At 37.7% G+C, this 14,076-nt stretch overlaps 1 protein-coding gene across 4 annotated transcripts in view; it reads left to right on the top strand.

Annotated features, from left to right (window-relative positions):
• The window catches only part of LOC5578644, an 89,955-nt gene extending 76,542 nt beyond the window's left edge, over positions 1–13,413 (top strand). For all 4 annotated transcript variants that reach the window (XM_021849304.1, XM_021849301.1, XM_021849302.1 and 1 more), the window contains 5 exons: positions 10,093–10,278; positions 10,335–10,868; positions 10,926–11,189; positions 11,247–11,453; positions 11,511–13,413. In XM_021849304.1, coding sequence (XP_021704996.1) covers positions 10,093–10,278; positions 10,335–10,868; positions 10,926–11,189; positions 11,247–11,453; positions 11,511–11,766 — 1,447 coding nt within the window. In that variant the 3' untranslated portion in view covers positions 11,767–13,413. The remainder of the gene's footprint in view (positions 1–10,092; positions 10,279–10,334; positions 10,869–10,925; positions 11,190–11,246; positions 11,454–11,510) is intronic.
• Positions 13,414–14,076: the final 663 nt, after the last annotated feature.

Raw genomic sequence — 14,076 nt, 5'->3', positions numbered from 1 at the left:
ACCTCCTATAACGATTTTAATGAAAAATTATTTGTTTAGTAAATTTTTAAACTTTTTATGGATTTTATTATAAATGAAGATTTTAATACTATTAAAAATGACTGGGCACACTAATAGCAACATAGTTGCTCCATTACCAACGTTTCTTCAAGATACAAAATTAAATCCTGACGAAAACCATATGCACGGTGAATGGTGCACTAGTGTGCACGGTAAATGGTGACATAGAACGGTACAAGGCGACCTTAACATGACATTTTCAAACATATTTTTAGAGTATTTTTTTGTTATCCAACACTAGTTTTATATTTTTTCCTGAATTATTATATAATTGCACGCTACGTAGTGGTATTCTAGTACGCATCAAATTATTTGGAAAAGTTATACAATTTATTGAAGTGCAAATTTTTCTTAAATGCACCGTGAATGGTAGCTTGACGGTATATTTGCGATAAAAGAACCGTCGCAAACTGAACAGTCGTAAATAGAGGTTGATGTGTATTAAAAAAATCTTCTACACACTCTTTTCCTTTGCGTCGTATGACCGATACAGCCATACACATACTTGAATGAAACAATCATGGTCGATACCTTTCCTGTACAAAAAAAATCAGAGGGGATTGTGTACATGACACGACCACATGACGTTAACTACGCCAAGTGATTTTCTGCATTTGAATTGTAGTCCATTGTCATAGTTGCAGCCTTCCTTTAGTTCAAACTCTAACATAATATCGTGACGGTCGCAATATTTTAGATTTTAAATTGACACCCAGTTTATTGCCGTAAGATGTAGTTAACATCAAAAGAAGAATGAGCGAAGAAGTAGAAAATAGTCTCCTTTTATAGTGCGCTTCCCAACCCACGTGTTCGAACGTGTTTGATTGCGTAAGAAAGAGGTCGACATTTTCCCAATTTTCGACAGTCTATCGTAAAAAATCAAAAGTTTTCTCCATTTGACTAAATGTTGTATAAATTGCCAACCGAATGGTGGAAAAATATTCAAAATCTACCGAAAAATGACTGAATTATTAAAATCTTACATAATTTCGTGACGGTCGCAACATTTTAGATTTTCGATTGACACCCAGTATACGTCAAAATGATTTTCCTTGTTATTACACCTAATTTGGCCAAAGTATTCCTTATTTGACCACTCTCATGAGAAATCAATATTAATGGTCAATTTAAAAACAAAAGTTATCCTGTATCAGCACAGTAGAAAGGTTCAAATTGACGCCATTAGGTAAATTTTTGTAGACTTTCCTTCGTTATAATTCGATTGGAATCTTCTGAATAAGTAATTTTTAAAAAGTTATTGGAAGTTTATATCAACATGTTCTGATCACTCAGTTGGGTCACTGGATCAGATCGGTTTAAAATGACCCCAACTTCCTTATTAACCAACTTTTACCCAACTAGTTGGTTTAAATCTGACTCCAGTTCAATTTAATGTTTATAGTTTCTCATACGGACGTCATATGATAAATAAATCAGATAATGGGATCAGCTTTGGCCTTGGGTATTTTTTTTTTCAGCTCTTCATGAGTCCTCCTTGGAACCGGAATAGGTCGAATTAATTTTTCTTTTTAACTGCCGAATTTAAGTGTTATAGCACATTTTACACCTAGTACCCCTAACTCACCAAACCATTTGTAACTCTGCTGAAGACCGTCCTAGGACTTGAAAAGCTATCCATAGCTTTGATTATGCCCAACAACTGGACAATATTTGGTTTATATATTGAAACCTCCCCCCTCGTGGTTTTAAAATTTGTGTGGATCGTGGTTTTTGGACGACCCCTAAGACTTCTTCAAAAATGCCAATCAAGTTACAAGTGTGGACTTGAATCTGACAACTTTCTGGAAAAGTTAGAAGCCCGATTATGGGCCCAATAGCTATATTTTCTCAAAAATATCTATTTTGTCAAAAACTCGATTTCAATAGCTGTTCAAGGCTGTCCAAGAACTTCTTGTAGCAATAAACTTCTTTTGAATAAATCTCCGAAGATTGTGAAGTTATACCGTTTTTTGATTGCAACTGTCATTTAAGGTAGAGGTTATCTACCTTTTCAGAGTTGCAACCCCTTTGAGGCTCTACAAACATTAGCATTCATGTTTTAACATTGATTTTCACAGATGTTTTATTCAGAGTAGTAATTTTTTTTTTTTTTGCTATCGCGGGGGCGAGCAATTAACTCTATTTTGGCGTACAATGCGATTATCTAATAATATCGCGAATCCGGTTAGGCGTGAATATATCATGGATATCGTCACCATTCAAAGGTGACTTCCGGATCCTTACCTTATCTCACTAATCCAATATCATTTTCATGCCAACTGTGGAGATGCAGAGGTATACTCGGTCTCTAATAACAACTTCCCCGATGAACGTAAGGACGTGGCCAGCGCCGTTATTGATTATTAAATTTTGATCTTCCGATTTGTGCACATTGAGAATGGTAAGCTAATTCCCAGCCCTATTCTCTGAGGAACTTCAATTGTCCTGGTTAGTCACGGATTAGCAACTACGAATTGTCATCTATGCTCATGCTCATAATTTCCACCAAAATATTTTGATATGATATTGGTAAGTATTCAAAATTTGAAATCGTTAAATTTACCTCAAAAAGTCATATGAAATTTCCTCGAAGATCAAAAACACAAATTGACAAATCTTAGTTTAGATGTTTCCCAAACCTATATAAAAATCTAGTACTGCATTTTTTTTTAAAAACATCTGAAATTTCCCAAAGATATTAAAAGAATATGCAAACCAACCTAGAGGTGCCCAGCATGGTCATTAGAGGGATGCAAATTTCGAAATTTTTGCTCCCCTATGTTTAAACGATTTAAATTATGGTAAAAAGCATCCTCCCAAAATGTGAAATGATTTGGAAGAAATTTGACTGTGCACACGCCATTTGAAGTTTATATGGAGATTACTATGGAAAACGCCAACCTTTTGTGTTCAGCCCTCTATCTCTTCGTCATAATATTTTATGGAAAAGTGAACACACTCTTCTCATGCAAAATTCTTTCAGCTACAACTTTGCCGAAGACAACATTTTGATTGGACGTCAGGAAAAATTGTTATTCATCATCATAAAGTGGGTTTGCATTTTACATGCTTCACCAACTGTTCGGCAGGCAACAGTGGTGCTCCTGGCGGGAAGAATGGACCGATGCACGAGTTCACTATTTGACGTTTGAGCGGTGCCGTGTTATTCACGTGACCATGGCAACGAGTGAATTCGGCACCGCTCAAACGTCAAATTAGTGAACTCGTGCATTGGTCCATAGATCAAAGTAATCCAGGCTACTATGTTCTACAGCAAAAAAGCAGTGTTGCTCTGAAAGTAATTGAATGATCATCTCAGCATAGTTTAGACTTTGGAATCAAGAATAACAAATTATCCTTACGTCCCAACAAAATGTGGTCTTCGGCAAAGTTGTAGAGTGTGTTCGCTTTTTCATATATCATTATGACGAGCAAATAGAGGACTGAACACAAAAGGTTTGGCTTTTCCATGGTAATTTCCATATAAACTTCAAATAGCGTGTGCGCAACCAAATCTCTTCCAAATCACTTCATATTTTGGGAGAATGATTTTCATCATAATTGACATCGTTTAAGCATAGGGGAGCAAAAACTTCAAAATTTGCATTAGTCTAATGGTCATGTACAAACTATGACGCTCCAAGAGAGGAGGAGCGGGTTGGCTTGACAAGCCTGACAATATTTTCAGAAGACTCATACAAAAAAAAACGTGACAAAGGGATGGGGGGAGATTGGTAGTAAGGTGATCGAAAAAATTGAAATATAGCGTGAAATAATTTGTGTACCATTGCATATCTTGGTTGTGCTTCGTAGAAAGCTTTGAAGACAATGAACACAAAACATGCTAAAACAATAGAATTTCATGAATAATCTAGCAAAGTTGATGAAAACTCCATCAAGAATTTCTAATCAAGCTATAGTCGAATATAGCACTACGAAAGCATAGATTTTTAAAGCAATCTGTTAAAAATTTCGATAGAGCCCATAAACAAACTTAAATTTACCTTGTATTTAGTATAATCTCTTCTGAAAGATCCGAGATGAACTTTTTAACGCATTGCTAGTATTTTATAATGAGTCAGCATTTTCATACTCTCTAGGATTGTTCAATTCCAGGTTGCTTCGCGGACCCCTTAAAAGGTCGTTACGGCACCCTACTGGTCCGCGGACCCCCGGTTGGGAATCGCTGGCTTAAGGTTCTTAAAATTTGTGTAGGCCTTCAGATGTACGAGTTGAACCTGTGATCTTTTGTCATTATCCAAAAATCTATTTGTGTGTAGGCCATGAGATCTACAAGCGTCATCAGATCTGAAGGCAACTATTCAAAGAAAATCATGAGTAACCTGGAAGCGAAATTTAAATCAAACGAAGGGGGATAAGATTTCATGAGGCAGCAAATGTTAGAAATTACTGGTTTCGCTGTTTGGTCAATAGTCTTGTACAGAGGCAGGCGCGTCCACGTTCGAAACCATGGGTAGGACAAACGTCGGCAAATATTTTGTGCACAGTAAAGCTAAGAAAAAAATTAACTCCCAATACTAGGTTTTTGTCACTGACATCCCTTTGTTTATACCCTCTCAATTATGATTATGATACCTCAAGAATTTAAATAAGATTTGCAGAATAAGCAAAAAAGGGACTAAGGTACCGTGGGGCAAGTGGGTAATGAAATTCGCATAGTTGAGATTCTTTAAATTCTAGAGACTTTGAATTGAAACAAACGAGGTCGTGTATATTTTTTAGCTTGACTCCCACCAAATATAAGCAGTATGTTAAAATTGATTTTTATGAAAAATTGAAGAAAAAATTACAGAAAAAGTTTTTAAAAAATGTCTCCTTACTTTTCGCTTTCCCCAAAAGTGGGGCAAGTGAAAAGTTTACCGTTTTAAACAATAAATTCAAAAACAAACAGTTATATTCACGATTTCCATTAGCTTTAACATTTGTCAAGGCTTCCCAATGAACAATAACATAAGTTACATGTAAACAAAGAAAATGTTATTCTTTTCACTTGAATTTTCTTCTGTTCAGTTATGTTAGTTGAAATGATTCGACAACATTATAACTGCAACATTTCCAATGTTAGTTCTTACATTATAGGACAGCAATCGCATTTCTGCTCTGTAGAATTTCCACCGCTCGTCATTTGTTTTTGAGAAAGTCGGATACGACGTCGGATAACTCTTCGGGAGAAATCAAACGGAATCCTTCAATAACGTATTTCGAATCTTTTTTATGTGGATAGACCTATGCTCCATTTTTATGTTTTGAACTAGCTTTACATAGACATTCCACGAGATTTCCGTGTGTGCTCTAATATTGCAACTTTTCAGTCAACGTCTTCCTTTTAATTGGCTGCCCGAAGTAGACATATTAATATTGTAATGTTTGACAACATCTTTTAGAGAAGTTCCATGATTTCTAATAGCTTTTAACGCTTGAGTATAGTGTTTCTTGAATTATCAGCACGTTATGTTTTTCTATGATAATTGCGAACCATGTTTACTTATGGCTAATTAAAGAGAAAACACAAATTCAATCTCTAATGATAAACTTTTCACTTGCCCCACCTGATTAGAAAATTGACGGTGTTTAAATTTAGTTATTTTTAGGTCTACGTCGAATTAATTCTAAAACTTTTTTTATTGCAGTTTGAAATGTCACAAAGGACAACTAAGAAGTGGTACAGGAAATTATTTTCCGCAACTTTTTTCCACTGAAAATATTAAAATAAGATTGTACGCCGCCAACTTGTTACGGAGTAACAGTTGACAGGTTAACAATTTTTCGCTCTATTATGCAATAATGGCTGAAAAATCTCAGAAATCCCTTACCTATCGTAATGTTCTCAATGGCCTCAAAGGTTTATGCATGAGTTAAAAACGTTAATTCACATATTCAGTAAAATATATCAATTGTTTTCACTTACCCCATTTACCCACTTGCCCCGCGGTACCTTATCAAAAAAAAAAAATCCGGTGTTTAACATCATTCATTGGATCAACTTTTGTTATCATTCATATTTAAAAATATGAATATCCTTTATATGATTTTATTCTATTTAAATCAATGTTATTAATCAATTTTGACAAAAATAGAGTAATTTGGTTGCCTTAACAGTCAATGGCTCATGGTATGAGGTTGTTCTAGTTTATTTATCTATTTCTAGATATTAGATATTTAAATGGCAAGAATTTTGTGTTATTTATTTTATTTTTTTATTTTATCTTTATTAAGGAGACTTTCAGCCAGTGGCTGGTTCGTCTCCGTTCAGAAGAATTTTGTGAATTTATGCAGTTTTTTTTCTCAAAAGTGTTCAAGAAAAACTAAAGATGCTTGAACAACATTTTGTCGCGCAGAAACTGATCAAATTATTTTGCAAGAATTAACTAAGAACTACTTCGAACATTCTCTACGGCGATTCTGTATCAACCAGGGACTTCTAGAGAGTGTGCTGTGGGAGTTCTCTTAATCTTCTGATAAGTCTCTATGGATGTTCCAGGAATTGCTTCCAGGAATGTTCACGGCATTTTGTTCCAGACCATATAAAGGATTGTCCGTAGTTTTTTTTTTTCAAAGACTATCCATTGATTCATTATTAAGAAGTTCGATTTAATAATTCTTAGAGTCAGTTTCCCATGATTATCTTTATAAATATTCTCGATCATTCTTCTCGTGAGCCAGAAGTTTCGGAGGTCATGCACAAGCCATGTCACGTTCTACTAGGCATAAAAATAACCTTATTGTGTTTCCATCCTCCATGTTATGGAGATACGACGTTGATCGAGTTTGAACAGATGATGTATAGGCCTTTTCATGTGACAGGTCCGTCTATGCATTTGTTTACATCGGTGGAGGACCGGTGCATACACGAGGCTGTCATTTTCATAGAAGAACTGTCAAAGAGCTTCCCGATCAGCTGTTTTGGAACGTCATGTGAATAGGCCTATAGTTTCATTTATTTTTCAAGCTATTCTCCTTTTTTGGTTGAATCGTGGGTAGGACAACCCATTGACTGTCCTACCCAGGTGTTTTCGTGCGTACACTGTAAACTTGGCATTACCCTTTAAGGTGTAAAAAAGCTGTCAAAAATAGGGGTATTTCAAATTTTTGCATAATGGGTAAATTTTGCCCATTTGTTAGTTCCAATGGTTTACTCTTTAATGAGTGAAAAAAATCTTTATCTTTCGTTGCGACCGATGTCGTATCCTGATTGCAGGTTATTGAGCAGTATCTAGCAGGTTAGTGATAAATCGAGATTTGTTATCCATCTCGTTCTTAAATAAAGAAATATTGATATTCTTACAGGCAGGTGTGGTATGGCATCAAAAATCTTCATTACGGCCTGGAGCGAGACTCCGCACAGAAAACTGCGACCATGTCCGAGGGCTAATTATATGAAAGGAAGCATGTCCAGAAGAACGTTAACTAGTTGTTAATTAATAAAATTTATTTAAGAAAATCCTAATAAACTGCAAAACAAAACGCCGAATGATTCGTGTGCACATTATTCATAACTATTAATTAATTTCATATAATAATGAAGTCATAAAAGAGAGTAAAATTTACTCTCATTCCAAACAAAATTCATTTGGAATAAAGGGTAAAAATCACTCGTTGACTTGACGTACAAGCGGTTTACTCTTTAATGAGTAAAGGCCCTTTACTCTTTTTATGAGTTTCTCTAGTTTCTCTAGGTTCTCTAGTTTCTCTCAAAGAGGGTACTTTTTTACCCTTTAAAGGGTACTTTGGTCTTACAGTGTAGTACATGTCCTACCTGTCCTACCCACTTCCCGCGCCACTGGTCTTGTACTAGACGAAATTATCCGATAACCTGAGACAATAATTGTACTCATAATTTGATAGATTGTGTTTGTTTGCGTTAGCTTGATTGTGGACCTCATTTACCAAACTTTTAAAGAGCATTGGTTAAGCTTGTATATAAAAGAGTTTTCGAATACCAGTGGTGGAAATGTTTGTATCGCGGAGCGCTTCACGAGTATAAACCAAAGCAAAACAAATATAACAGTCTCGCGAACAGGCTTGGTGTGAGTGAGTTGGCATGTAATCAATTGTACATTCATCAAATCGGCAGCAAACCACCTGTTTGTAGTCAAAAAGTTGAAAACTACAAATCTCGGAGAAGAAACAGCTCTTTTCCTAAAACGCAATTGACTCTGAACAGCTCCAAACACGTTCACGAATCCCTTTAACTCCATTTACTCGTGAGCAAGATAGATGCGAGTGAATCGGCACTCGGATGCTCGCGACCATTTTGTTTGTTTTTTTTTTTTTGTACCAGTTCAGCTGACATCCCCACAAACATTTTAGTGGAATAAAAGTTAAACAAATCACTCTGAAGCATATTTCAGTTGAATAAACTGTTATTCAGCTACAGTAATTGGGATGTTCCCTACTTTCCATAACTGACTCAAAACATGATAAACTATGTTTTTGAGCCTGCTCCATAACCTTCGAGAGATCGCTGGTAGATGTGAAGACCTGTTCTCTAACATGTTCATTAGACTGAGGCAAAATTTGAAGTTTTTGCTCCCCAATGCTTAAACGGTGTCAATTATGATACATATCATTCTCCCAAAATTTGAAGTGATTTGGAAGAAATTTGGTTGTGCACACGCCATTTTAAGTTTATATGGAAATTACTATGAAAATGACAAAACTTTTGTGTTCAGTCCTTTAGCTGCTCGAAATAATAATCTATGGAAAAGTAAACAAACTCTTCTCATGTGAAATCTTCCCATCCACAACTTTGCCGAAGACCACATTTTGATGGGACGTAGGGATAATTTGTTATTATTTATAACAAAGTCTAAACCATGCTGAGATGATCATTCAATTACTTTCAGAGCAACACTGCTTTTTTTCTGTAGAACATAGTAGCCTGAATTACTTTGATCTATTCTACCCACCAGGAACACCACTGTTGCCTGCCGGGCAGTTGGTTCAGCTTGTAAAATGCATACCCAGTTTATGATTATGAATAGTATTAGCTGTAAGGATTTCACATGAGAAGATTGTGTTCACTTTTCCATAAAACATCATGACGAAGAGATAGAGCGCTGAACACAAAAGGAATAGAAATCTCCATGTAAACTTCAAATGGCCTGTGCACAGTCAAATTTATTCCGATTCATTTCAAACTTTGGGAGGGTGCTATTTATCATAATATAAGTCGTTCAAGCATAGGGGAACAAAAATTCCAAATTTGCATCACTCTAATGTTTATCGATAACCTTAATCAGTAGTGATTTCAAATATGGTTAAGAAACAGACAAACAAACGTAACACTTATAATAAATCTTGATCAAAATCATACTCACGAGGACATTTACGCCCAATGCTAAAATCGGTGTGTTTGGCCAACAGGCCAACAGATGGCGGTAGTGTGTAAACGTCAAACACAAACAAAAACAACGCGAGCGCTGCGGGTGGTGGATTGGCCACCTACAATATTTTTGAATCGACCGTTAAAAAGGTGGTCGATGGACAATGATGAGAGTGTGACGTCTGTTTGTCTGTGGTTAAGACATAATGCTTGATACCTATTTGGGTGTAATATCCTTTTTATTAGCCTTCAAAAGATAGCTGACTTATATTATAGGCCTTTACTCATACTTGAGCGAGCTGCAGAGAACTCTATTTCTGCTTTTAGACATCACGGGATGTTGGGTGAGAAGGTAGATAGTGGGAAGATTATTGCTATAATATACGTTTAGTCAACGCTTAGGATTTTTCCATGTATGACACGGCTCTTGAACTCATGATCTTCTGCTAAGTAAACAGAAACAATATCAATTAGACCACCGACCCCGTCTTCAATGCTGTGTAGCCCAAAATGCACACAATTTCTTTAAAAGGATTTATGTAAATATTTATTTGAAAAGGATTTACATGAATAGAATTTACATAAATAGAGATTTTAGTAAGTCGAAGATCTTGGGGTTTATGATATAAAATTATCATTGTCCGTAGCTTGATCAAATAAATACTTTAAAATCTTTCTTCTTCTAGTGAATACGACAGCAACATCATCACCATCTGCAATATCCGAGATCCAACGACCTCGATCGTGCTATCCAAACAGTACACCGATACGGTCGGATCCCGATGGCGGCTGAACGTATACCCTAAAGGCAACAACACCAACTACCGATATCTCAGCACGTATGTGGAGCTATGCGATGGAGTCGCAGGAAGGTAAACGATCATTACATAAATCCTCCATTATATTAATATCGACGAACCTCTTTCAGATACCAATACATCGTGGAACTGTTACACAAGGACGCTGACCGGCAGGTGAAGTTCCAGTCGGAGGATCACTTCCGAGTGGGGGAAATACGGGGCTACCAGAAGTTCATCCGGGTGAAACGTGTCCTGGAGGAGGGCTACTTGAACGATGATGGTTCGATCAGCATTCGGCTGTCGATACGGCCGGCGACGCTGGCCCTGCGATGTCAGTACCAGGAGGAATACCAAACGCTCAAGGAGGAGAAGATTCTGTTCCAGTTCAACAGCCAGTTGAGTCAACACCTAACGAAGATCCGGACGCTACGGGAGGAGAACAGTGGCCTGCAGAGTATAGCCTACCCGGAGTATAATTCGAACATTTTTGTGATGCGCAACTTCAGCAGTTTACGGCAGAACAACGAAGACATTTGCTCCGACAACAGCTACGACGATCTGGGATGCTGCTGGAGGTTGATCGTGTTCCCGAATGGAGACAAGGAAGGACAGGGCGAGTGGTTGAGTGTATATCTGAGGTTACTGGAAGGAATTCCCGGAAGGTAAGAGAGTTTGTATGTTGGATTGAGAGGGGATCTAGACGTTTGCGTATTTCACAGCTACGAGTATTGCGTAGAACTACTACACAATGATCCAATCAAGACTGTTAAAATGGAGGGAACGCAGTCGTTCGAGATTCAGGAACGATTCGGATGGACGAATTTTGCCCGGCTGGACATGGTCTGCGCCAGTGGGTTCATCAACGAGGAACATGACTCGCTGTACTTTCGGTTCTCGCTAAGGCCGCCAAACTACAAAGCGAAATGCGAATACCAACAGCTGCTGCGGGTAGACGCAAAACGCGAGAACGAGATGCTCAAACGGTAATGTCTATCGAAATGGGAAGGAGTGACCAATTAATATGATTTCATCCATTGCAGGGAGCTGATTCCGGCCTACAGCACAATCACGTACACTCTGAGAAACTTCTCCGAGATGCAGCAAAAGGAAGGGTTCGTCTATTCCGATCCACTGGTGGATGATCTTGGTTTCACGTGGCGACTGTTGATCTACGCTAACGGACATAACGAAGGACGAGGGTGCCATCTGAGCGTGTTCCTGATACTCTTCGAAGGTGTAACTGGAAGGTAACGACCTCTCTTTATTTAAATCAATCTTCCATTTCTAATTCCGTTCCGTTGCAGTCGATTCGAGTACCGCGTGGAACTGCTCCACCGCAACCCGGTGGCCAACATCAAGATGGAGGGTGTCAACGTGTTCAAGCTGAAGAAAATCTGGGGCTGGCCGCAGTACATCCACCACGATCGGCTTCGGGACGAAGGTTACCTCAACGAGGACGACACGCTCGAGTTTCGCCTGTCGATCTGTCCACCGGACATCAAACTGAAGTGCGAATACCAGCAGGAGTTCATTAGGAAGCTTAAGGAAAGCCAAAAGTAGGTTAATAAGACGTGTGCGCGGATTGGCGGCGATGCGTGTAAGAGAAGAAGAATGCTTTTATAAATGGGCGAGATTGTGCAAGTGAAGTCGAGTGACATGGACAGGGATCGGTGGAACAACGCTAGAAGAGGTGAACAACAAGGAGGAAACTAAGCGGGTCGCGTATACGAACGAGAGAAGGAAGGTTTTGACGTGGCCAACGCACACCACACACAAGAAAAGCGGGGCAAAGAGATGTTAATAAATTTGCGACCAGGAGCAATGCCAGGAGGAGGTGGAGGAGGAGGAGGCAGTTCAGGAGGCATCACTGAGGAAGCTTATTTTTAGAGCGCAGAAATGAAAGAAATTAATAAACGGTTTTGAAATGGGCTGAATGGGAGGTGTCAACGCGCGCAGTAGGCGAAAAGGTGTAAAGACGACGCTAAGGCAACGCAACGCCACCGCCACCCTCGATCCCTGGTCTTTGTTGACGTACAATTTTTTTTTTCAACTCTGCTTAATTTTTACCTACATCTTAATGTCATCCGGTCGTTCGTCTACCGATCTCTGCAGATGCCAGCGAAAACGAATCATATTTTCTATTTATTTACACACACCTCATTTTCCGTTTTTAATCTACTCGTTAAATTATTAAACTCTTACGCAAGTGTTCAGTAGCTTCTACCAAGGTAGGCCGGGATGGATGATTTACAACAGCGACCATGATTTCTTCCTTCGCTTTCCACCTTGACGGGCAAATTAAGGAAACATATTGCAGTGGAAATACCATGCGTATTCAAAATCCATTAACAGTTCATTACGGTGTTTATTGATTTTATAGTTTTTGTCTTGTCAAAGTCTACAACACACATTTTTTAAACTTTTAAGTAAATCATTTTCAGTGCCATTTTAGTTCTATTGTGCAGGATTTTCCATTTCACGACTTCAATAACACCCATTCTGAAAATACGACAATTGAATGATTTTTGAATCTGTAAACTATCAACTGTTATGAATTTTCAGTACAGCACGATATTTCTGATCAGAACGCAATACCTAAAGGCCCCAAATAACGGAAGAAATTAAGTATCGATTGAATGCATGCGACCAGAAGCGAGAATCGGGTGCGAGGAATATTTTTTTTATAATTTTAGAATATATGAAAAATCTAAGAAAAAGTTTTGTGAACAGGCAAAAAACGATGGTCTTTTGCGTAAATCTTTTCAACTGATCAGAAAGTGATTTTTTTATTTGCAACGAAAGGTTATGGCAGGTCAGAAATTGTTTACTCAAATTGAAGCAGGAATAACGAAATAGGGACGAAATGGAATCCTATTAGGCTTTAGTGGTAACGTTTTTTGTTTGGGGTAGCTAATTTTTATGATTTATTTTAATTTCTATCATTTATACAGTAAGAATAAAATGGAAATGTTGTGGCACTATTTGTCAAATCTGCCATGATTAAAGTCATACAAGAGTTCGAAATGTATATTTTTCGTGCAGCTGAGGAAGATCATACCAGGAACTTATGAAGCGTCGTAAGTAAGCGAAGCATGTCAAAGTAAATGAGTCCTTTGTATTCGAACCGACTGTGGCCACGACAGTGAAAATTTTGGTGAACGAAAGAAATTCCTACGTGAAATAAAGAGTGATTTTAAAACAAAAGAATCAGGTGTTTTAATGAGCTAAATGGACTTCAAATAAAATTAATCTGCCACAGCAGGATGGATCCACAAAACCCGCGTTTTTGAGATTTCGATATTTTTACCCGTATTATGATTTGCATTCTAAAATGAATCTATGGTCCAAGGTACAACATGTTTCAATGAAATTAGGAGGTACAACAAAACCCGTTTTTTTTTTTTGGCTATTCGTGATCAAACGTCAACATCCCACCGCAAAATCGCTAGTGTTTGGAGGTGATTTTAACCTCAAAATTGCGAAATCATCACCTCCAAGTTAGTTCTAACACCCTCCGTTACATGGATTATGGTGGCGCGTCGATCGTCGCAAGTTTCTCGTTAAACAGTCAATTTACATGAGCTGTGATGTTAAATCCACCAAAATGGCTTTGGTGAGTGATTTTGACGGATAGTGCCGACAATTTTTGTTGCATAGGATTCATCGAATGTAGCGCGGTTGTTGCACCATGGCCAGATTCATTTCCCGAGCGCGTGCACGGAAAGAAATAACAATTGGGTTGTTTAGTGATAAAAAAAAAATCACAGTTCTTTGTAACTTGATCGAAAGAGCACATTTTTCTAAGAATAACACGATTTTATTGCGCTTCAATATCTTAATTTTGATATTATAAATGATTAAAAAGATTTA

Source organism: Aedes aegypti, chromosome 3 (genome assembly GCF_002204515.2).
Source record: "Aedes aegypti strain LVP_AGWG chromosome 3, AaegL5.0 Primary Assembly, whole genome shotgun sequence".
NCBI classification, from domain to species: Eukaryota; Metazoa; Arthropoda; class Insecta; order Diptera; family Culicidae; genus Aedes; species Aedes aegypti.
The sequence above is the reverse complement of the archived record's forward strand: the minus strand, read 5'-3'. Positions and strand labels throughout refer to the sequence as shown.